The sequence below is a fragment of the Leptonotus elevatus genome, chromosome 4 (assembly GCF_054856555.1).
Source record: "Leptonotus elevatus isolate MCC_2025b chromosome 4, RoL_Lele_1.0, whole genome shotgun sequence".
Taxonomy (NCBI): Eukaryota; Metazoa; Chordata; class Actinopteri; order Syngnathiformes; family Syngnathidae; genus Leptonotus; species Leptonotus elevatus.
The window spans coordinates 18,834,216-18,859,678 of record NC_141242.1 but is presented as its reverse complement, the minus strand read 5'-3'; the positions used below and the strand labels follow the sequence as shown (position 1 = coordinate 18,859,678).

The 25,463-nt window shown below is 40.3% G+C and overlaps 3 protein-coding genes across 4 annotated transcripts in view; 2 read left to right on the top strand and 1 right to left on the bottom strand.

Annotated features, from left to right (window-relative positions):
• abtb3b (ankyrin repeat and BTB domain containing 3b) overlaps positions 1 to 7,098 on the bottom strand; it is a 92,510-nt gene extending 85,412 nt beyond the window's left edge. For both annotated transcript variants that reach the window (XM_086074210.1, XM_086074211.1), the window contains exon 1: positions 6,059 to 7,098. In XM_086074210.1, the coding sequence (XP_085930336.1) occupies positions 6,059 to 6,914 (856 nt within the window). In that variant the 5' untranslated portion in view covers positions 6,915 to 7,098. The remainder of the gene's footprint in view (positions 1 to 6,058) is intronic.
• A 5,796-nt stretch (positions 7,099 to 12,894) lies between these two features.
• On the top strand, positions 12,895 to 19,805 carry cry1b (cryptochrome circadian regulator 1b). The gene is made up of 11 exons (XM_086073186.1): positions 12,895 to 13,593; positions 14,036 to 14,144; positions 14,391 to 14,533; positions 14,605 to 14,789; positions 15,138 to 15,226; positions 15,563 to 15,703; positions 15,781 to 16,092; positions 16,178 to 16,329; positions 16,634 to 16,836; positions 17,201 to 17,335; positions 18,363 to 19,805. Exons 1-11 carry the CDS (start codon positions 13,436 to 13,438, stop codon positions 18,458 to 18,460), a joined length of 1,725 nt encoding a protein of 574 aa, XP_085929312.1. The 5' UTR covers positions 12,895 to 13,435; the 3' UTR covers positions 18,461 to 19,805.
• A 202-nt stretch (positions 19,806 to 20,007) lies between these two features.
• Positions 20,008 to 25,257, top strand: LOC147175921 (dihydrofolate reductase). The gene is made up of 6 exons (XM_086074081.1): positions 20,008 to 20,247; positions 21,718 to 21,767; positions 22,794 to 22,899; positions 22,991 to 23,117; positions 23,276 to 23,391; positions 24,291 to 25,257. Exons 1-6 carry the CDS (start codon positions 20,141 to 20,143, stop codon positions 24,394 to 24,396), a joined length of 612 nt encoding a protein of 203 aa, XP_085930207.1. The 5' UTR covers positions 20,008 to 20,140; the 3' UTR covers positions 24,397 to 25,257.
• The last annotated feature ends 206 nt before the right edge of the window (positions 25,258 to 25,463 follow it).

The window sequence follows — 25,463 nt, the reverse complement described above, 5'->3', positions numbered from 1 at the left end:
CCTTAAATTATGTCACTGACTCACAAAAACTGCTCCACAAAGAAAATATATATATATATTTTGAGACTTGAAGACGCTCGGTAATTTAGCCTCCTACACATAACAAACAACACAGCAACTGTTAGCCTTCAGGTGCCTCCACAACAATTGTTACAACTGAATGGAACATTAATAAAGGTGAGTCAGATGAGACTGTCACCGTCAGCAGAGACAAAGTTACCATAATACCTCACACCCAGGTGTGTAGCCAGCATTTTAAAAAGGACATACTGTCCCCGTCTTGTTCAAATGGACTAACTGCTCTCTCCAGATCCAGAAAGTAAAAACCCTGCCACAAATTACCTTTAGCCACAATTGCTTCCACTCAACTGGCAGGTAAACAAACTCATCTCCACCTGTTGAATAGCTAAAGTCAAACTGTTTCAGGGGTTTACTTTCGGGACTGGGATTCCCCAGCCCTGTCCATCTCCCCTTCATGATTTAGTGTTTGGGAAAGAAGAACAAGATCGCTTCCGGAGGAAGAGACAGAAGACAACACAGACACATCTGGCCAAACGATGTCCTCATGGACCACGAACAAGCCGTGCGTCCTGATTCAGCTGTTGTCAACCTGGCGCTAGACGAAGACACAATTCTCCGAGAGGAAATTCCTAAACTGAGACAGCAGATTGAGAACCTGACAATAAAATGAAGGCTTAGCATTCATCCTCTTGCCTCTTTGGATGTTCTGTAACACTTTTTTTCAGACCGATACCAGAATGTGTACTCAACTCTTGGGTAATCACTGATGCCGATACCAACCACAAATGCCACTAGTACTTTTGATACATAAAATTTCTCATTAACTCATTCACTGCCATTGACGGCTATATACGTCAAAAATTCATTTGAACTATTTCTATTAGTTTAACATTTTTTTTCCAGTTTTGTTAACAAGAGTATGAAAACCTAGAAAACAATTATTGTACATTTAGAACAGATATAAAATTTGTGATTAATCGTGAGTTAACTATTGAAGTCATGCAATTAATTACAATTAAAAAATGTAATTGCCTGACGCGATTAAAAAAAGAAAAGAAAAGATTATTAAAAATTAGGGGCGTCAGGCGATTAAAATTTTTAATCGTAATTAATCGCATGACTTCGCTAGTTAACTCACGATTAATCACAAATTCATCTCTGTTCTAAATGTACAGTAAAAAAAATAGGTTTTCATACTTGTGTTAACAAAAGTGGAAACAATTTTTAAACTAATAGAAATAGTTCAAATGAATTTTTGACGTTTATAGCCGTCAATAGCAGTGAATGAGTTAATAAAAACAATGAGCAGTAAAATACCTAAATGTCCCAAAATAGCATTTTTCCTTAAAATTGCATGAAATTTATGGCAATTTTCTATTCTTCTAATTTTGGCCGCCGTCCCGAGTACTGATACCTTGTAATACGACCGGGTATCGATACTAACTTTCTACTCGCCCATCCCTAGATAAAGACATATGGTTCTCGACCATGTAAGACACTCAATTTACATGAGTAACATGCATCAGTTAATGTGTTTATTAATATTAAAAAATGGTTAAAACAGAGTAGAGTTTCTTAACCTGTAAGAGTTCCCTCGAACATACTTATGAATATAATTTGACCAAAAAATAAAGCCTGATTCCTTCCGGGCAACTGAAATGGATGCACATGTTGTATTAATCCCGTCAACGAAATTTTCAGTATCTTCCAAGATTCTTGTGAATGCATTTCATTTCACTTGAAGCTTGAATTTAATTTGTGATCAACATAGGGGAAAACAAATGGCAATCCTTCCCAACATGGGTAACATGCAGTTTGTAAGGATTTCACCAGTTGGAAGCCCGTCTACGATACTACGTCAGGTTTAATCACCGGTTAAGAACCACACAACATGCCAGTGTTCCAGCATGCGTTACATCAGCCCTCCAACCTTCTTCCTCATAACTCTACGCAGAGTAATACGCTGCTAAACACTTGCCACACCTCTTATGCAGCTGGAGGCCGACTCAATGCCAAATAGACTGAATACACAATGCGACACAATATTGGCATTAAACAATATGATCATAGTGCAGTGGGATGTTTTATGGTCGCCCTGCCCTGGACTTTGTGGACTATGTGTTCTGTCATAAAACTGCCAAGAATGTACTCTCCACAATATTAAACCGTTTCTTAACTCATTCACTGCCATTGACGGCTTTAAACGTCAAAAATTCATTTGAACTATTTCTATTAGTTTAAAAAAAATTCCACTTTTGTTAACAAGAGTATGAAAATGTACATTTAGAACAGATATAAAATGTTCGATTAATCATGAGTTAACTAGTGAACTCATGTGATTAATTACAATTTTAAAAAATGTATCGCCTGACGAGATGATTATTAAAAATTAGGGGCATCAGGCGATTAAAATTTGTACTCGTAATTAATCGCATGAATTCAATTGTTAACTCACGATTAAGCACAAATTTGACATCTGTTCTAAATGTACAATAAAAAAAATCTAGGTTTTCATACTCTTGTTAACAAAAGTAGAAAAAAATGTTAAACTAATAGAAATATTTAAAAGGATTTTTTTTTACATCTATAACCGTCAATGGCAGTGAATGAGTTAATGTGCTGTCTGACTGAGCAATACAGATCATGTTGGTGTAGTGATACATTTTGTGACACTGCAGGATTTGTAATTAACTAATTTCCCAGAAAAAGGTGGGAAAAATGTGACGAGCTTACATTGTAAGAGGGTAAGCATGTGGCGTCATGTATCTGGAAGTAGTTGTAAGGCTAATAGCAGGAAATTAGCTGAGACATTAGAATCCGGCTAGAATCCATTGGCAACAATTGAAAGGCTTTGTTAGGCTCCATTACTGTACTTTCGAACTGGAACGATAAATGAGTAATGCTTCGAAAATACACTTCTTAACTCATTCACTGCCATTGACGGCTATAGGCGTCAACAAGAGTATGAAAACCTAGATTTTTTTTTTTAAACTGATTTAAAATGTGTGATTAATCGTGAGTTAACTAGTGAAGTCATGAGATTAATTATGAAAAATTCCTATTTTTTAATATTTTTTTAGTTAAAAAAAAAAGATTTTTTTTAAAATATTTTTTTTAAGAAAGATTATTAAAAATTAGGGGCGCTAGGCGATTACATTTTTTAATCATAATTAATAGCATGACTTCACTAATTAACTAAATTTTTATATCTGTTCTAAATGTACAATTATAATAAAAAATCTAGGTTTCCATACTCTTGTTAACAAAAGTGGGAAAAATTTTAAACTAATACAAATGATGTTTTGAACTCTATAGCCGTCAATGGCAGTGAATGAGTTAAGTTCTTATACTGTGATTGCATTGCGTAAAACAAAAAAGAAAATCTGGTGACAGTTGCTTCCATCCTCACCACCATCATGCCAAAACATGCAGGGTGTCATAGCTGTATGACACACGCTTTGACACACTGCAGCATATTCTGCCACTCAGTCCCACTGAAGGACGTATTCCACTGGGAGGTTGAAGTCAGAATAGCCGACATTGCGAGAAAACTGCAAACGAAAGCACATTTCCATGCCTGCTCCTGCTCGGCTGTACTGAAACGAACCCTCCCATCAACAAGGCTGGTATAACAAATTCAGAGAAGCTAAACAAACATACAACGTACAGAAATGTTTCAAGGCTTTCGTTGGTGATGCATCAACACAGTCAACTTTCTCTCTTTCACTCTGTTTGTCTCCCTCCTCACTCAAAAACCCACTTTCATTCACACTGCTCTGCATAATGGATGATAGCACATAGGTCCCCCAGGGTCTTTCATTATGTAAACCTGTTGCAAGACGAGCCACAGCAGCAGTTTTTCAGCATCCATCAAACCAACAACCATGTACTAGAGTGGTGTGTGTGTGTGTGTGTGTGTGTGTGTGTGTGTGTGTGTGTGTGTGTGTGTGTGTGTGTGTGTGTGTGTGTGTGTGTGTGTGTGTGTGTGTGTGTGTGTGTGTGTGTGTGTGTGTGTGTGTGTGTGTGTGTGATGTATTGCCAGTTACGCAGCAGTAAAGTCTGAATACAATAACATTTAAAGGACAAGAACAAAAAGTGAAAGCAACTACAAAGGGGGGTTATTGTCAGTATCAGAATAAGCACGCGCACGCGGTCATGTACGTACCGCCATTGATTTAGGAAGATTAAAACGTACATCGAGCTGTAGGGCATGACAGCTCAAGTATTTCTAGAGCAAGATGTCAAACGTATGGCCCGAGGGCCAGATCAGGAACACTGAGGTATTTAATCTGGTCCGTGAGATGATTTTGTAAAAATAAAATAAAAAATACTGTATTGCTGGACCAATTAATCAGCCGGCCGCAATCAAAACATAAATTCATAGTTTCACAAGCAGTCCTTAGATGAACAACTTGTACACGAAATTGCCCTGGATGTCATTATTTTACACACAACCTAAAGTTACAGTTTGTTAAAAAAATAAAAATAAAAAAAAAAGTAGACCAATATAAATCAAAAATAAATGTGCTAAATACGACACACATTCAACTACTGGTAAAACAAACACATATGACAAGGATTAACATCCTTACAACGTCCTTAACTGCGTCACACAATGCATTCTGGGAACGATATATATGCAAAACAGGGAGATATAACACGCTCAGAACTCATAAAATGTTCGGATCGGATCACGGATTAGAGTCACAGATCGGTTCGATTTTTTTCGGATAAGCAAATAAATAACAAGATAAATACCTAGTAGCCTACTTTATCTTAATTTATTTAGTAAAAAGCTTTTGCCTATTAAAAAAAAAAATAATCAAAATGTCTAATATGGTCGTTTAGGATCTGGGAACACAATATGAGGCAGATACATTCTTATTATATACATGGTTCATGTGTAAAATAATGTATTAATGGTTTAAAGTTATGTTCCTAAAATCTAAACATATTTGACATTTTGGGTTGAATGATTTTTTTTTTTTTTATGGGCAAAGGTGTTTTATAAAATAACTGAAGACAAAGTTCTATTTATCAGTTTTATATATATATATATATATATATATATATATATATATATATATATATATATATATATATATATATATATATATATATAATGGAAAATTGCTATTTAATTCCCTTCATTTAAAAATGAAGAGTGAATTAGAAAGTAGCCTCGATCCAGAATATTGAAAGAGGGAAAGAAAGCTCGGTTGTGGGGGCAAGGAAGGCCTGATGGGTCGCCGGGCTAATAAAACGCTGGGGAAAAGCTTGTTCACACACTCAAGTTGGATCAGGAATAACATTCGCTAAAGGTGGTTTAAAGGCTGCCAACAAGCACTTTTCCTAAAAATTTCAGAATTTGAATGATACTCTGCAAGTAGGCTACTTCCTTCCAGGTCATCTCGCTAGGAAACGATAGGGAAGAAAAGTTTCTTGGCAAAATCAAGAATCCTAAGAGGGCAAACGACTGGTCGCCATGCAGCCACTAAAACAGCCATTCACACTTCCAATCATACCCTCATTTAGTGGGAAGTTGGGAACTGAATCCATGCTGCCTGCGACGGCTGCTACCCAACAAACTCAAATGTGGCACTCAACTGTTTTTTGAGGTTTTGATAAGAATTCAGCCTTTGAAACCATTTACTTCACTGTAACATATTTTTCGACTGTCAGTCTGACACTAGTAAAGAACACTAAAATTATCAAGCCATCTCAATTGTTCTGCCTTGGTAAAATGACATGAAATGCTTTGTTTACTACTTGTAAATGATGCCACATGTTTTGGCCTTTGCCACATGAAACTACGCGTGACGTCATGGTGAAACGTCCTATACTGCAAAACCCACACTTAAAAACTGCAGGCACTAATAACGTTGCATTTTACAGACAGTGTACGCATAAACTCAATGAACCTTTGGGGGGTTCACTCCATGGCCTCGTGGATTATCAAGCCATCAATCAAACTCAAAATGCACGAGTTTCATTTGAAGAGCGGTTACAGTTAAGTGCCCCTGCAGCCGTTACTCACCACTTGCATTCTTCCCACACATGAGGTGCTGCCAGTGCTGCAGTGACCCCCAGAGCTCAGCATCATTGCTGATGGCCTGCTCCAGGCTCTCCACGCTCAACTTGGGGATACTATCGTCCCGCTCCAGCAGCGCACTGCGGAGCACTCGTCCGTATATCTCGCGGAAGAGGCTCTCCATGAACGCCGCCAGATAGATGGCCGCGTGCTCGTGGATCCTGACCGCGAGCCTGCTATCGACCATCCACCTGAAGAATTTCCCCACGTTAAACACGAGCCCGCAGCGCACGGACTTGCCGCGGTCGAACTTGTCCTCCTCCGTGCTCATATTGTACAGGGACAAGGCGCCGAGGGCAGCGCCGATGCAGTTCGTGGAGACGACCCACGACAGGACCATCTTTATGGCACTTTGGATCTCGTATTTGGTGCATTTGGCGTAGCGCAAACTCAAGCGCTGCGCCTCTTTGGCGACCCTGACGAGAGCCCGGCTGGCCAGCGCCGAGAGCCGCAGCAGGACGTCCTGCGGTGGGCTCGCCGCGTTCATTCCCTCGTCTCTCTGCAGGGCTCTCGCCACCTCCCCGAGGCTCCACGGCACATCCTCAAGCTCGGGTAGTTTGGCGCACTGGCCGGTGCACTCCAGGATCTCGGCGTCTTCGACCAGGACCGTGTTGACAGTGTCCAGGCTGTTGTTTCGACTGTGCATGGAGTCCGTTAGTTGCCAGCAGTTCCCCCCATGTGCCTCCGAGCAGCACAGCGACGCACTGGAAGACCTGAAGGAGTCGGCGGCTCCACCATAACCCGAGTCGAGAGTCAAATCCTCCAGGGTTCTCGCTGCTGCTGACTTGCTACTCCTTGCCATAATTGTGCTTCATAGCGACAAGGAAAAGTGGAGAGAATCGACGAGAGTAGATAGGCGCGCTCCATGCACAGGTAATGATATATTCTGGACGGGTATGAAGTGTGTCCGATGATAAAATACAAAGTTAAAAGAGTACGAGCTCAGTGCACCAGCCGTCAAACAGCTTGACCAGCGCAGTGCCTGACAGTTGGGGGCGGGGACATGGCGGCAAGCTGGCAGCCAATCGACAGGCGATGCTGGGCACTAGCTCTTTTTGATTGGATGAACCGTAGCTCTCAATAGAAAGTCACTAATAAGGTGCGTCGTGAGGCTTATTAATAAAAATGCGCTGTAAACAACATTGATTCCCCTCTGATACACATCCCAATTGCAAGTGAATATAGGATAAAAACCCTTTGCACTGAAATATGAACGATTGCCACATTACATTTGAGGCTGAAATAAATGATCATAAATGGCTTCAAATTCATTTCATTTATTTTCATTTAACACTACAAGGCAGGGTGGCCGAGAAGGATCAAGCCTTTTACAATATATTTTTTCGGGCCTATGACTGATTGTAACATGAGTCAAGACCATTAATAATATATTGCAGTCATTGCAGGTATCATTGTGTCTGTGTGTGGATGTTACCTCCAGAGACGAAGTATTTCCAAGGTCATTTGCTGCGCGGGATCACTTTCAGGGCCTAACCTGTATGCTTTGTTTTGTAACTTGCAGACTCTGTCTGACTCGTGTATTCATAGCTACAACGTGATTAAATAAATAAATGTGCACACTTATTATACTCAGTATATTTTATGATTTGTAGTTTTTGTTTTTAGAATAGGATTATACAACCGCTTTGTAAATTAGAATTTGCATGATTTTAGTTATGTGACTAAAACATTACGTCATAAAAAATAATATAAGTTAATGGTAAATGAGTCATATCATAAATCGCAGTACAGTAAAGTGATTTGTTTTCTTTCTGGAGCAATAGTGACCTCCAATGGCACAGAGCGGTACTTCAACAATACGGAATTTACGGTGGATTAATAACTCGCTTGTCAATTTAATACGCGAGCTGCAATATGACATTTAAATTAAATATATATTTATATATATGTTCTCCTTTTTTTATTTCGTGAAATATACAGCCATACAATAATATAAAGTAACATTCAATTCAATGACATTTATTTTTAAATGATCAGAAAGACATTATTGCTGATTCATTTTGTTTTTTATTTTATTTTAAGTGCTTCTTACTCAGTATGGCAGGCAAATCACATGTTCACCCAATCTGATCAAATGAAGGTGGAAGAGAATTAGGATCAGGTCTTTTATCTTAGAATCCTGACATTATTGTCAGAATTCTGACTTTAAATAATGAGACTTCTGACTTTAAATTCTGAGAATTCTGACTTTTAAGTCAGACTTGTACTGACTTTAAAGTCAGAATACTCACTCTATGTGAGAATTCTCTTTAATTTAAAGTGAAAATTCTGAGAATAAAGTGAGAATTCTGACTCACTTGAAAGCCAGAATTCTGTAAATAAAGTGAGAATCCTGCCAACCTTTTTTTTTGTTTCTTCTTCACTGGCCTTAATACTCTTCCCCGGGGTTGCTTTGCATTTTCTATATGCAGTCTTTATGGAGAATAAACATTAAGAAGCATTTGCTAAAAACAAAATATTACAAAAATAAAAGTGACTAAAGGATGATTTAAAGCTATCCTGGGATACCCTTTCATAGTTTCCAATTACATTGTTTATATCACAGCTTCATTGTCGGTGGAGCCAATTAAGCTTTCCAGATGAAAGACTGCCATCAAGCTAAATTTAGTGAGAGAAATTTTTGCGTTCAAAGGAGAGGCACCTTTCTCTACTCTTGGTCTTCAAGGTGATGTTGGAGCAAGCACTCCCTTTTTCAGGTCTCCTTTTCATGGAGACTATATTTTAATGAAGATATTAATAAAAGGCACAAAAAAAACAGCGTCCGTTTAGTACTGATTGTAAGAGATCATTTGTTTCACTGTCAGTTTCTGAATACATTCATATTGGAACTACGTCTGGTGTGGTAAAATAAATTCTGAGCAAACTGTGCAATGCCATGTTTCTGTTGAGATACCATTGTCTTACCTTCAAGTACTTTTATGGTACATTGACTTAATTGCTTCTTCCTAATGGACTAGAGCCCGTTGTTCTCATTGTATGCCCCAATAATGTTCTCTTGTACAGCCACTTATCCTTTACTCTGTGACATAAAATAGCATGACAAGAAAACTGTGAACATGTCATGTCCTTTTTTGTTGAAAAATACGTTTGAGGCAAGTGCTGAATGGAGGTCATAAATGGGAGTGGCATTAGCTTATCCTTTAAGGGCTTGGAACGAAAGTGTTGCAGTTGGAATCACGCTAGAGTATGGACAGTTGCATGCATTAGGTTCTACTGTTCACTCCCCAACTAAAATCTGGGATCACAACTAATTATCTGTGGGGCAGCGGTCTGCAAGATGAATTTCCCCTTGACAGATCATACTGCCATCAGTACAATAATTGAATTATCCATTCATCCATTTTCAAAACTGCTTTTCACCATTAGGATTGCGTGTAAACTGTAGCCGACCCCTGATGATTTTAGATGAGAGTTGAGGTACAGCATGGACTGGATCGTCAGTTAACGCAGGGCACAACAATCATTCACACTCACGGAAAATGGACGAAAGTCATAGAAAAAGTCTGGGCAGTGAGTCAACCCAAAAATCGCCAAGAGTCCATTTAAAAAGGCGAAAAACTATCTGAGGTTAATGAAAGGTAATGCTGGTAACAAAACAATACATATACCATGTGACGTGGATTTAACCAATGCCGTGAGTTCAAAGTGTATCCAGGCTTTGTTTTCTACAGTGGACAATTGAATTTAGAGTCTCACTGAAGACGTTTAATTTACTAATATGCATTTTACTCCCCATTGTTGACATTAAAATTCCAGAACCTGCTAAATGTGAGGCAGATGTGCTGGAGCCTACCTTAGCTGACTTTGGTTGAGAGGATGGTACACCTTGGACACCAGTCAATAACGCCACAAATAGTTATACAAACAATCATCACACTCACACCAATGGACAATAAGTCTTCAACTAGCCTAACATGCAAGACCCATGCAAACAATATTAGAACTTGAATTGAAAGCAGAGGTCACGACATGTTCCAGGTAGCCCTGAAGGATCACATGACTAGCCCACAGACAGATTCCTGTTCTAAAAATAGCACATTATTTTATGAGACATTGTGATTTCGTAGGTATACCGTAGAAGTGATCTTTAAAAAATGTGAATCCTTGCAGAATCCTTGCAAACATTGAGTTGGTGGTCCTCAATTCCTACCGACACGCCTTCCTTTGAGAAAGCAGAGTCTGGGGACTCTGAGGTGGGCTCTCCTATCCCTGGGGACGAAGTCACTGAGGTGGTTGGAAAGCTCCTCAGTGGCAACATCGCGTGGACATCGGGGGCAGTGCCTCTGGTTTGGCAGACAGGGTTGGTGGGCCCCCTTGTTAAGAAGAGGGGCCGGAGGGTGTGTTCCAACTATAGAGGGATCACACTCCTCAGCCTTCCTGGTAAGGTCTATTCAGGGGTGCTGGAGAGGAGGGTCCGTCGGGAAGTCGAATCGCGGATTCAGGAGGAGCAGTGTGGTTTTCGTCCCAGCCGTGGAACGGTGGACCAGCTCCACGCCCTCGGCAGGATCCTCGAGGGTGCCCGTGTCGCCCGGGGAGTCCTGTGGGGAGTGCTTTGGGAGTACGGGGTACCAAGTCTCCTGGTACGGGCTGTTCGGTCCCTTTACGACCGGTGTCAGAGTTTGGTCCACATTGCCAGTAGTAAGCTGAATTTGTTTCCAGTGAGAGTTGGACTCCGCCAAGATTGCCCTTTGTCGCCGATTCTGTTCATAACTTTTATGGATAGAATTTCTAGGGGCAGCCGAGGCATTGCATGGTCCGGTTTGGTGGCCTCAACATCGCATCTCTGCTTTTTGCAGATGATGTGGTGCTGTTGGCTTCTTCAAGCCACGATCTCCAACTCTCACTGGAGTGGTTTGCAGCCGAGTGTGAAGCGGCTGGAATGAAAATCAGCACCTCCAAATCCGAGACCATGGTCCTCAGTCGGAAAAAACTGGAGTACCCTCTCCGGGTCGGGGATGAGATCCTGCCACCATTGGAGGAGTTCAAGTGTATTGGGGTCTTGTTCACGAGTTCACAGCGTCTGCAGTGATGCGGGCTCTGTATTGGTCCGTTGTGGTGAAGCAGGAGCTGAGTCGAAAGGTGAAGCTCTCGATTTACCGGTCGATCTACGTTCCTAACCTCATCTATGGTCACGAGCTGTGGGTTGTGACCAAAAGAACAAGATCCCGGATACAAGCGGCCAAAATAAGTTTCCTCCACAGGGTATCCCGGCTCTCCCTTAGAGACAGGGTGAGAAGCTCACTGCTTCACCGCGTTGAGAGAAACCAGTTGAGGTGGCTCGGGCATCTGTTTCGGATGCCTCCTGGATGCCTCCCTGGAGAGGTGCTTCGGGCATGACCCACCAGCGGGAGGCCCAGGAGACGACCCGGGACACACTGAAGAGAATATGTCTCTCGGCTGGCCTGGGAACGCCTTGGGATGCTGTCGGAGGAGCTGATTGAAGTGGCTGGGGAGAAGGTTTCCCTGCTAAAGCTGCTGCCCTTGCAACCCAACCCCGGATGTAGCGGTAGATAATAGATGGATGGATGGATAGATTGAATCCTTGCAGAGCTTTATAGAAATAAATATTGATTTTTAAGTTTACTACAGTGTTAAATGATTGTTAATAAAAAAAACGTGAGAACATGTTAACAAACAGTGTCTTCGTGTAAGATGGAAAAGTAATTTGAGCAAATCTGTTATTTCAGAAGTGTGTCAAACTGGGAACCACTCTCATTAATTAGTTCCTAAAAAGCAGCTCTCAATTTCAAAATGGTTGGTGACCCCTAATTTTCATTATTCAATTAACTGAAGAAGCATGTATTTACAGTATAGGAGGAAGCTTGGCACGCCGTGGCAGATTTAGGACTCAGACGCAGAGATAGGAGATTGAGGCCAAGGCAGATATTTATTAAACAAAAAAAACTCCTCGTTTAGAGGGAAAAAACAAAGGCTATTAAATGTTAAACTAAAGGCGCTCCAAAAGGGAGGATGTCTAAACTACAAACAAAACAATATCACTCTGCTGTGGCTATACAAAGTTACAAACCAAAGTTCACACAAGAGACAGGACAACAAGGGTGAGGACTGTGACTGGCTCTGACGAAAACACTTAGGCACAAGACAGGGGAGACGCAGACCATTTAACACATGAGGGTAATGGGAAACAGGTGGACACAATCAGGAATCAGGTTTGACACTGGCACCACATAAGGAAGAGCAAATGACCTGAAACGAAAGGAGTCCGAATTTTCAAATTAAAACAGGAAATGACAAGACAAATAAATAAATAATCACTGTAATTTATCACTGATCACCAACTAATCTTTTTGAAATATTTATTAGAAGGAAATCACAACATTTAACGGATTTCATTAGGGACGATTAATAACGCTTGGTGGTTGTGAAAATACAGCGTGGACATAAAATCGAGTGTAAATCGGCGCAAACAGGACAACAAATCGAGCATACCCTATCCGAGCCAGCGCGGTCCGACATGTGCGTATCCGGGTACTTTTGTGTGTAGCACAGTAAATCTACGCCAACCTCCTGATTGGCTGCTTTTAGCGAAGCTTTAAAACGTTTCCTTTTTTGAGGTGGTCTCCAGGTCTTTATTTTGGCTCACAATGTATAGCGAATAACCCCCAAAGTCAACGGCTGTGGGCGTTAGAGTCACTTAAGCAAAAGATGTAAGCAGGGGCCAAAAAGCACACTACTGAAACGTGACAGCTGAAGAGTTGCATAATGACGTGCGCTGACCAATCACAGCGCCCCGTTCCAACCTGAATATTCCAATGGGAGGAGATGTTGACACACAAGTAAAGGACATCTTTGCATGGTTGGTCAGACAGCTTCGCGCAATCCGTTTATACACAAATAGGTCACTAGATTAAGTGCATGCCTTGTTTTAGACGACGTCTGTTTTTGTGTAAGATTTATGTTCGCCTTCAGAAACTAGACGAAGATGTTGGGATTCCATTTCTATAGCATATGCCAACGTCGTCGCTGCCACTGACAGGAAACGTTTTGTTTTGGCGTTTTATTTTCTTCGTCTGCTGTGGTTTTCTGCTGTTCACACACATACGACCACAACTGTCCAGGAGAATTAACAGCGAGGAGAGGTTAATGGAGCTTGGTTAACGTTAGCACGAGCGCTAACTTGCCTTCGGCAATTCGCTGATTTGCTTTATAAACGGGCCGTATAGGGAATTGTGCAGCCTAAATAAGCACAGCGCAGGGGGAGATTTGTTCGTCTGTTAACTGTTCGGGGCCCTCCCGTTTATCTCCTAAACCCACCATATATACGAACAGCGCGCTGTCAATATGGTGGCCAACGCAGTTCACTGGTTCCGAAAGGGACTGAGGCTGCACGACAACCCGTCTTTAAGGGACGCTATCCGGGTGGCGCACAGTTTACGTTGCATCTACATCCTCGATCCTTGGTTTGCAGGCTCGTCAAACGTGGGCATCAACAGGTGGAGGTAAGTTTGTAAACAGACTCTTTTAGGACAGTCTCCTTATTCCGTTGGAAAGATACTGAGTTCTGAATGGCCATTCTACAGCCTTTCCTTTACACCCCATTGGACTTAAGCAAATTGACCTCCCTGTAGCAATGCTTGTCCTCATGATGAGCAATTGTTCTGATCAGCCACACGAGGGCGTGCGTGAAATGTTCTTAGCATTAGGTGGTTTCTTACATGGTCTTATATTAATTTTATGATAGATATAAGTATAATTCCCTCCATGTGAAATTCTACTCACTCTACTGCATATATCAATCTTCCGCACTCAAACCGTTACCTTGTGTATCCAAAGTCCAAGTCCTCCCAGATGCACTACTACCATTCATTTCATCCACCCATTTTCTAAAACGCTTGTTCTCATTGAGGTTTCGTATGACACATGCTGTCTGATTGTTTGCAGGTTTTTGTTACATTGCTTAGAGGACTTGGATGCCAGTCTGCGTAAGCTCAACTCGCGCCTCTTTGTGATTCGGGGTCAACCCACTGACGTTTTCCCCAGACTGTTTAAGGTAGGTTTGATCGAAGATAGACAATGTAGCAATTCTATAGATACAGTTGAATATGTATTTTGTTTTTAAATTGCGTCACACAGCTTTGTCTAGATTGGATGGATGGATAGAATGTTTTTATTATCCTGCATGGAACCAAGTAATGGCATGACTTCCAAACTAACACAAAGTTCCTTTTTCTAGTCAACCTTGCTATGTCTAAGGTCTCAAATTAATTTTTTTGCTATATTTTCATTTTCTCTTCAGGAATGGCAGATAACTCATTTATCCTATGAATATGACTCAGAGCCTTTTGGCAAGGAACGTGATGCTGCTATTCAAAAGCTCGCCACCGAGGCAGGGGTTGAGGTCATGGTGCGGATTTCGCACACCCTCTATGATCTAGACAAGTGAGTGGTCAAACACCGCGTCTGCCAGTTTGAGTTAATGAAGTATGTTGTGTTTAATTCCTTTCCAAAAGGATCATAGAAGTTAACGGTGGCCAGCCTCCTCTCACATACAAGCGCTTCCAAGCTCTGATCAGTTGCATGGATGCTGTGGACGCTCCGGCGGAGACCATCACACCAGAAGTCCTCAAAAATTGCGCAACACCCATCAGTGAGGACCACGATGACAAGTTTGCAGTGCCATCACTAGAGGAACTTGGTAAGACTTTGCGCTAATGCATGTCCGCTGCTGATGCTGTATGTACAATAAATGCAGGTGTTGTAACTTAAAAATAAAAATAAAAAATTATCACAGTCTTTGCTTTACAATATATGCTTAAATATTTATTTGTTTTTGACATCCCTGTTGAACGGGCTGCTCTTTAATTCCTTTATCTTATAACTGTTAGTAAATGGCCTTTTATTATGCATAGTACAATACTCTAATTTAGCAGCTCTGTGAACAGTTTGGCAACTTGAAATGTGTTATCAATGTTTTTAAATAAGGAAAATGTGTACATGAACCCTACAACAGGACCCTGCTTACACGTGTTTGCTTCTTCCTCAGGTTTTGAGACCGAGGGCCTTACAACAGCAGTTTGGCCAGGTGGAGAAACAGAAGCTCTCTTGAGACTCGAGCGACATCTTGAGAGAAAGGTACAAGGGCCATACCTGATGTCCAAAAGCACATTTACTATAATGGACAAGCCGTACTGTTTTGCTTAAAAGTTTGACTTTTCTTGGGGCTAGAAGTACAACTGATTTTTTTTTCATACTCCCACACATTCCTATCAGATTCAAATGTGATTCTTATATTATATTTAATAGTCATTCAGCCAGAATGCTAGCTGGGCTTCAGTTTTCATGTTGCTATTTGGTGAATCCCTTCTTGTGCCTTTCAGACAAATGGGAAACAAAAATTCGAGTTTTGTGTATGAAATGTTCTTGGTGAACAGAATATATCAGTTTTTGTTTTGTTTTGTTATTTTACAGGCATGGGTCGCAAACTTTGAGCGTCCTCGAATGAGTGCCAACTCGCTCCTGGCAAGTCCTACAGGCCTCAGCCCCTACCTTCGCTTTGGATGCCTGTCTTGCCGACTGTTTTATTTCAAGCTCACTGACTTGTACATGAAGGTAATTCTTGTTGTTTAAATGGAACCTATCGCTACAGAGGATTATTTTTTATTTGTAAACATTTGTCGTTCAAATAGGTGAAAAAGAACAGCACGCCACAACTTTCCTTGTATGGCCAACTGCTATGGAGGGAGTTCTTCTACACGACCGCAACCAACAACCCGTGTTTTGACAAGATGGAGGGAAACCCTGTTTGCGTCTTGATCCCCTGGGAACGCAACCCAGAGGCGCTGGCCAAATGGGCAGAAGGACGGACAGGCTTTCCTTGGATAGATGCGATTATGACCCAGCTGCGGCAGGAGGGTTGGATCCACCATTTGGCCCGACACGCTGTGGCCTGCTTCCTCACCAGGGGAGACCTCTGGATCAGCTGGGAAGAAGGCGTGAGGGTGGGCACACAAAGCTCACTTGTAATCGCTTGTCTGCGTGTCGCCTTACTTCTTTCCTGAACGAGCCATGTCTGCATCCCGGCAGGTGTTTGAAGAGTTGCTGTTAGATGCGGACTGGAGTGTAAACGCTGGCAGCTGGATGTGGCTTTCTTGCAGTTCCTTTTTCCAGCAGTTCTTCCACTGCTACTGCCCTGTGGGATTTGGCCGACGTGCAGACCCCAACGGCGACTACATTAGGTGTGTAGATTTTCTCAAATTTACAATTTGTAGTTTTTGTCCCCTCACATACACACACGCATGAGCGAGGTTCTCGATTGTTAGCCTATATAAGGATGCCGCTTGTGCTTTGATGCTTTTTGACAAAAAAATTCAAAAACAAATTTTCCCAAGGTAGATTGAAAAGTTCTTCAAAAGTTCCTACGGTGGAGAAGCCACTATTGCTACATTTGAAACTTAGCAACAGGACAAATTTTCTCTCAATGCAATACCAAAATGACCAGCCTGTCAGGTTAACCCAATCTTTTAATTTAATTTTTTTTAGGCGTTATTTGCCCATATTGAGAGGCTTTCCAGCCAAATATATCTATGATCCGTGGAATGCCCCAGAAGAACTACAGAAGGCTGCCAAGTGTATCATTGGAGTGCACTACCCAAAGCCCATGGTGAACCACGCTGAGGCCAGCCGCGTCAACATAGAACGGATGAAGCAAATTTATCAGCAACTTTCCTGTTACAGAGGACTATGTAAGAGCTACACTCACACTTGCTTCTGGTGTTTTGGATGAGCAACTCAATTACACACTGCCATAGTTATCCTGTTTGAAATGGGAATGCGCTCCTAAACAATTTGATTTACATATCTCAAATGTGCATTTAAGAGTTTAACTGTATGAGTGACGTTAGACTTTAAACTCTGTTCTATGCTCAAGCTCAAAATGACGACAAGCACTTCAGAAAATGGATGGTTGGATGATTCTGAATGTGTTGCTGGTTTTCCAAGCAAGTAGATTGCTTATTGATTTTATATCTGAATGTGCAATGAACTGTGGACCTTGTTAAATTGTGTTGGGCTTTATGGTTTAATTCTGCTGCATTGCATGGTATTCAGGTCTGCTGGCAACAGTCCCACATAATCCCAACAGCGGGACAAACGATAACGTGGGAGGAGTCAACGCAGGAACGAGTCAAGGACCAGAAGGTTCCTCTGAAGATGCATCAATCCAAAAGGGGACATCCAAACAAGGTAGAGTGGTTACGCCATTGGCGGCATCTGGGGTGGGAATCTTTGAATGTTTTACGATTTGATTCGATTCCGATTTTTGGGCCTGCGATTCGATTCAGAATCGATTTTTGATTGAAAGTGATTTGATTGACAATGATTTTTGCTTCAATCTAGAGATGTACAAGGATTTGTAATGATCTACGCCAGTCTGACTCGCTAATGCTAATTAGCACGCTACTTGCAACACTTTTATCACTCAAAAGAACGTCTCCACACTGCAAAAAAAAAAAACTTTTATTGGAATAACTTGATCGTGACTTTTTCCTTCTACTCTCTAATGTGGCTACAATTTAACAGTGTATTAGACCGCATGGAACCACACTGCCCCTCAGTGGCCAAATCCGGTAAAACATGAACAGTGCTCCAAATAAAGGCACACACAGACAAAGGCAAGACAGTATGAAATAATTTAAATAAAAATCGATTTTGGGACATTTAAAATTGATTCTGAATCATACTAAATGAGAATCTAATTTTTTGGGGGGGCACACACCTAGTAAATATGCGAGGCTTGAAATTAGCGGTTTCACATCGCAGTTTGCATTTTGTGCCTCATCAAAACGCACTGAACAGCAAAATTGAGAAACAAAACAGGTTCTTCCAAATGTTTCAGTCACCGGAGTTTTGACCTAAACCCGAATATTAACGGCATGTAAACATAGCCACTGTTACTCATTACTCAATTTTTATTTGCCAATCGTCAGCCACCTTGGATAATGAATGGATAATAAACAATAAAATTATATGTTGTATTTCAATGTTGGGGCAGAGGTGAAATCACATCATGATCTTAAAACACAATTTAAAAAAATGTGTAGACTAACAACAGCACTTTTTGCGGGTGATAGAGGATATGAATCCTCCATCTCTATCCACTATCTTCATATCCTCTCCTACAAAAGCTCATTTTGTAGCACACACTAAAAATGGAAGCTCATATCACCCAAATCTTTTGTTGCTCATGTGTAATCTTTTTGTTCCCATTTAGGTGGTCAGAATGCAGATAGACGACAGTCGAGGCAGAAGCGACGGGCTGAAGAAGGTCCAGCCGAGAGCAACTCCAAATCCTTAAGGACAAGCAAATAGTTTTGCAAAAGACCAAATACGAATCCCCCAGTCAACCTGAATGGCATCCTTCCTCATTGTGCCTTCAGCTATTTCCAGTTTACTAGAACCGAGACTGTCCTTGGTGGTGTCGCACCGGGGAGTGATGGATTCAGATCTCTGCATTACAGACTATTGAATTTGTTATGAGGGGGACACGTAAATGCAATGTGAAATCATGCATTTTAGGCACAAGGACTACAACACAGCCAGTTATTACCTTCAACCAATCTCCAAGTTACACATTCCGGGAATTTGGCCTGGTTACCTTTTCCCACAAAAGTAGGCCAAGCTTTTGCAAAGCCAATAAACAATGAAGCAATGTTGTTCATTCCCCAACTGTTTGTTTATGAATGGTCAGGTACACATCTGCATATGAAAAACATACCATACCTTGCAAAGTGAAAAGTTCTTGTCATGCTTTAAGATTTGAAGCACTCACCACTGTCAAAATTCAACAACCAACTTCCAGTAGTGAGCTAAACTATCAAACATCTATATTCCAATTGGTTTCACGCACATTAAGCTAGTATAGTTTAGTATAATACAATAACCCTGAACAAAGTAACTCTAGTCCAATGTTACTGTCATTTAAGAAACTTATTGTATTCCTGTTGAACTGTATGGAATTTTTTCATCTAATTTATACAAGCATATTGATTCTGTTGACCACTATATTTTGTGTGTATTTTTCAATTTGGATTATGTATTTTATTGAAAACGACAGGATCAAATCCAAATATAAAAAAAAAATGTTAAATGTATGTTTTCTTTATGAAGTGAAGAAAATTTAAAGGAACTGAGGCCATGGGATAATACGTTGTAAATATTTGCTTAGTTCAGTAGGCATACTACTGAACTTTTTTTTTGTTATGCCCGCCCATGACAAAGAAAATATTTATCCCCTGCCCCACCACCAACTCTCTGCCACGACTATAAATACTATAGTATAATTTTTGTCTATAAAATTGTTGTAAGTTCACCTCTGCCAATGAGCTACTACTCCTTGAGCACTCTCTGACAATGAGAGCGCCACTGCCACCTACTGTTGTTGAAGTGCTATGACATTTTATTCTAATATAGCCAAACAAACAAAAAACGTTCCTGAGGACTGAGGTCACGAGCCGCTGAGCGGCATCGCATCACGCCTATTTAAGAAGAATTGGATTAGTCTTTTTTTTTTTTGAGTGTGTACGTGTATACTTGCTGTTTCGCAACTACTTTTTGTAAGTAACTTGTCATTACCAAACTTTGCAGTTTTATTTCGTCTTTTTTTATTTTTTTATTTAATAAAGAATGACCATATGTAACCCGCTTTGGAAATCAACATTGTGATGTGCTTATTATTATTTGTCTGCTTTATGTCAGTTGAGTTGACTATGTATAAGGGACTTTAATAACTACGCTAAGTGTATCATTTACATGCCACTGAAGTTTCCGCCCCGTGATACGATAATTATGCACAGGTGCCCGCCTACAAAGTGGATAAGGCGCATGCTCAAAGGCTGCTTTTACCACAGAAACTCACATCAGCCAGTCAATCCAATCGCAACTGAGGCTCGGTGGGCGGTGTCAGAAGAGTTTATTCATCCGGTAGATGACAAAGGATCAGGATCTGAGCTTTGGGTGGTCATTACCTGTAGCTAGTGTGGCTTTCTGGAGATGGAAGAGGGTCACGGAAAAGTGCAGAAGAAACCCGTCCGCGTCATCGCGGCGATGTGCAAAGACCGAGGCATCGGGAAAAATGGCACACTACCCTGGAATCTACCGTAAGACTTTCGGCTCACGTGAACATTGAACACACCTTTCTGCCTGTTAAACCTCTGTTGATAGGTTTGTTGAATATGAAATACTTAAAGAGTCCAAGAGATGTAGGTAGTGAATACAATTTGCATGTATGGATTTTAGAGAAACAGTCCCAGGGTCAAATTGTTGCTAATAGTACTGACTTTTATCTAACAGTAAGGGGAAAACGCGAAAGCTAGATTCAATGTCAACCTCGATTGCGCGGAGATGGGTCATTTTGTTTTAGTTTTTTTTTAGGTTTACAATTAACTGTCGCTAACACAGCTGTTAAAAAATAAAATCCTGTTCAGTTTGGAAAAACGTCACACTGACAGGGAATGATGAGTAGGCCTATTGACATATTATTAGTAGTATTTGAGTAATCAGTAATATTCATATTCCATTAATACTAACTGCACCACAAAACCCTTTTTAAAATGATTTCACAGAACAAGTATATGACCATACAGTTACACAAACTCCTTCAATAATGTCCTTATTAACCTCACTACATGTCGGTTGCTTTTTAACACTTGTCCCATAACGATTTTAAACACAACAATGTAGTCGTCTAAAAATGTGTGGCAGTTTTGTGTTAAGATTAGGAGGTATTTCTGGTTCACGACAAGAGTCTATTATTTGATTGCTTCATGGTTATTTTCAATAACAAGCATTGCTGCACGACTTTGCTTCTTTTCCTTAATAGCGCACATAAGACTAGCAGATTTTTTTTCCATTGACTGACAGAACCCAAATGTGACCAGCAGATGAGGCTAAAGTTGCTCTTCAAAATCAGCCTAGGGGGTAGATGCATATCATGCCACGGATTTCTGACTTCCGGGTTTTACACATCAGCACCGTTTCCAGTGGCCACGTTCCACTGGTTGCTGGTCAGTTGCAGAGCACAAATATAGACAACCATTAACATTCACCTCAGGCCCGTTTAAGGTTTTCACTTACCAAGGAAGCATATTTTGGGATTGTAGTAGGTAACTTAATTGTGTTCCTGGAGGCAGATGTGCTAACCACCATGTCCCCGTTGACCTCAAAAAGCGATCCTTATTTATTAAATGCTTGTGGTTTTGTCATGAGTTTGCTCTCACATGCAGTAGATAAAAAAAAAAGTTTGAAGTTGAAAGCCAAGTTTTGGGTTCGCTGAGCAACTGTGATTGTGGACTCTGTACTTTTCAACATTTTTCCCAGCTACGTTATTCCTGTTGTAGTGTGTAGGCAATGGTTTATGAAATCATTATAAGTTGTACATTTGCAAAGTGTGCCTGTGTTTCAAATTAAAAATAAGACCATATACTGGTTAGAAATGTTCATTTCGACATTTTAAAATTGAGGCTTTTACAGTAGACAATTGACGTATGTTTGTAGGCAATAACTTGAAACCTGTCAAAACTGACGTTTGTATTTATGTTTTGCATTTCTTCTTGCAATCAAATTTGCAGATCTGAATTCCAGTACTTTATCCGCAGTGTTACACAAGTCTCAAAACCAGGTAATGTCAACTTCAATCTAAAATTCTGACCTGAACTAGACAGGCTACCTGACAACAACTTTACATTCTAATGTTTACTTCTTTTTTTTTTGTATAGTTACTAAAAAGGTCAGTTTTATTGTCGATTAGGTGGACCATGTGCACAGGCAAATTGTGTCAAATGGCAAGTGTTTTTTTGATTGATCCAATTTGTTTATTTTATGTTTAAAATACTTCATCACACTGATCTATTAATGAATTAGTGTACAGTATTTAATTGCACAATATGTTCCTTAATTATAAATGTTAATAATTTGTTTTTAAATTATATATTGCAAATAAAAAGGGGCATATTAACTCTTTTACAGCCAAAAACGTTTAACGACGTATACTAATATCCAAATGAATGCCACCAAAAACGTCAATTGACGTTTACTATGGGTTTTTTTTTCCCTTCAATGGGCAGTGGAACGTCTGTGCAGCGTCCATTGGGGTTGTAAAATCCCAAATCACCCACTCAGTATGACCAGCAGATGGCAGCAAATCTAATTCACAGAGTGTCACTAAACAACAAAATATTAGTGTCAAAGTCACTGTTGTGCAGAAAATTTATCTTTTCACCAAAAGCTCGTTTTCTCCTTTTCTTTTCAATTTTCGATCAATGTCACTCAAATGACCTATTTTCAAATAGTGATTACTAAAGAACGGAATAACCATACCTTTTTTTTTTCTAATGAAAGAATGGAACACAATCTCTCATTTGGTACCCACCACGTGTAAGTACTCAGAGCACACAATATTTGTAAGTTTGCCTCGAAAGTTAAAATGCTCGATGATCGGGGTTGTTTTGTGGATAACGTGGCAGTAAAAGAGTTAATATCAGAATTTGATCTTGGCATAGATTACAAAAATTTGTAATGGATTGACAACACATTTTTTCACTTTAAACCGAGTGTTTGCTTGTTTTGCCTGTGATAAACACTCATCAAGTAAAGCTCTTTTATTTATTCATTGTTTTTTTAATATATATATTTTTTTTTTTTACAGGAAAGTTCAACATGTTGGTGTGGGGCAAACTGTGCTGGTTCTCCAACCCTCAAACTATGTTCCCAATGGCTAATGTTTTACATGCGGTACTGAGTGAAACACTGGAGTGAGTGCAACTTGGTGGTAGTCATTATGAATGTCTGTTATTTTATTCATTTACTGTACCTCGTGTAACTCCTTTTGCATCTGTCTCTCAGGGCAGTCCCTGATCATGCCCACTTCCTGTGTCAGGATCTGGAGAGTGCCGTCCTTTTGGCCGCACAGCACCCGCTCGCAGGCTTGATTGAGACCATTTGGATTGCTGGAGGCACTCGGGTCTACAAGGTACGTTTTAGGGTAAAGGAGAGTCAAAAACCCACCATCGGAATAAAAATAGTAGTAAAAGTACACAACTGGTCACTTTGTTTTCAAGATAACCGCAAAGTTTGTGAAACACCCATTGAATCTGAATCTGTCATTTTATTATATATATTTTTTTACAGGATGCACTGGATCATCCCTGGTGTGATTTGGTTTTCCTGACTGATATCATGGCTGAATTTGAGTGTGATGTCTTCTTTCCTGAGATGGATCCACAAGTCTTCAAAAAGCAAGAAAGGTGCACGCGTCACTCATCCCTGCTTGTTCTTCAACTTTCCTGAACACATCAATGAATGTATGCTCTCATATACAGTCGTTCAATTCTGTCCATTAACGCTATAGTCCGACGGATTTGTTTTATATCATATATGCAAATATCAGAAATCCGTCGGACAGTAGCTTTAAGTCAAGTGATTGTGAAACGAGATAAGGCGAAGGTGTGAGTTTGATAACGTTATGAATTAGTTTTGCGTGAAAGAGTACGCATTCTCCGCAATTGGCTGCTGACCAGTCCAAGGTGCGCCTCGTCCAAAGTCAGGTGAGACATGCTCCAGCTCACCCGCGATCCTAATTGCCATTGACGGCTATAAACGTCAAAAAGTTATTTGAACTAACTATTCTATTAGTTTAAGAAAAATTCCCCACTTTTGTTAACAAGAGTATGGAAACCTAGAAAACAAATTGTATTGTACATTTAGAACAGATATAACAATTTTGATTAATCGTGAGTTAACTAGTGAAGTCATGCGATTAATTACAATAAAAAAATTTAATCTCCTGATGAGATGATTATTAAAAATTAGGGGAGTCAGGCGTTTTTAATCCCAATCCCACTCAATGCTAACTCTGGGTGCGAGTGATGGCCTGTCGATGTGGTAATGTCACATCCGCTCCAACATGGCGGCGAGCGTTAAAATTAACCAGCGGAATTATTTTGGCCAAGACAGAACACAAAAACGGGAACACTAGATATTTATCAAACTTGATAATTTTGCTGTTTCTCCATCAATATATCGAAATGGGCACCGGAGGTACACTTGTTGTGTTCACTGTATTGTAGTTTCAACTAACAGTATTGATTTTTATTAGTGGCTGTATATATTGATTACTTTTATTATTATTTTGTCTCCAATTAAGATTTGCTGCAATACCAAGTGGAATCCACGAGGAGAATGGCATTAAGTATGAATTCCAGGTATTCAAGAAGATGAATGTTTTAAATGACACTGCTGAGGTTAACTGACCATTTAAAATCATGTGTAACATTTTGTTTTTGTAATTTCACTGTGAAACTTTATCAGCATTCCAGTTTTTATACCCAAATGTTCAGTGTTAGTTGTGACTTGTACAAAAACAAATATGTTGTTGTGTGTGAGTGACTGTCTGCACACACTATGGTCTGTCAGAGCCTGGTCATTTCGAGCCTGTTCCGCCAAGAACACAAATTTAAGTAATGGATTGTATGGAGCCCCCCCCCCCCCCCCCCTCAGCCAAGGTATGAGAAAAATAACATTCGTTGAATTGCTCCCTGAGTTTACTAATCTGTACCCTCAATTTGCTTATCTTGCTATAATGTGGAAGATTTCAACTGAATTTACGTGATTAAATGTGACATTTGGTGTGCGGTTTTATTGAAATGAAATTGTAGTTTCACGTCATCACCACAAGAGGGAGGAAAAGCACCAAACAAACAATGAAGTCTGCGCTGCCGAATGAATGCTTTGCTGGACAAATCCTAATGAAAGAATGCTTTTAAAGAACGCTATCTTTCAAACAAATACGGTATAAAGTATTGTAATTAATTAAATATAAAATCCACGTGACACTGATTCCTCTATTTGTAATATTTATTTTGCTCTTTTTTTTCACAATAAATAAGACAAAACTAACAACCATCCCAATAAAATGCATAATACATATGCATTTTGTATTAGACTTCACCCCGGGACGATACATTGACTTTTTACTTTAGATTGAACGAACTTAAGTGTAAATAAACTGAATTGCAGCACCCATTTTTACATCCCATTACCATTCTTATAAAAGTGTCTCCTTAAAAGGGTTTCAGGGAGTGATGAAGTCTTAGAACAGTGGTGGGCACACTCGGTCCTCAAGGGCCGGAGTCCTGCAGGTTTTGGATGCTTCCCTTCTCCAACACAGCTGGTATATAATAAGCTCATTGGAGGAGGGAAACATCCAAAACCTGCAGGACTCCGGCCCTCCAGGACCGAGTTTGCCCATCCCTGGCTTAGAATCTTGACATTCCGTACCACAGGTCACTTTTCAACTAATTTATGTTTCTCTTGACCT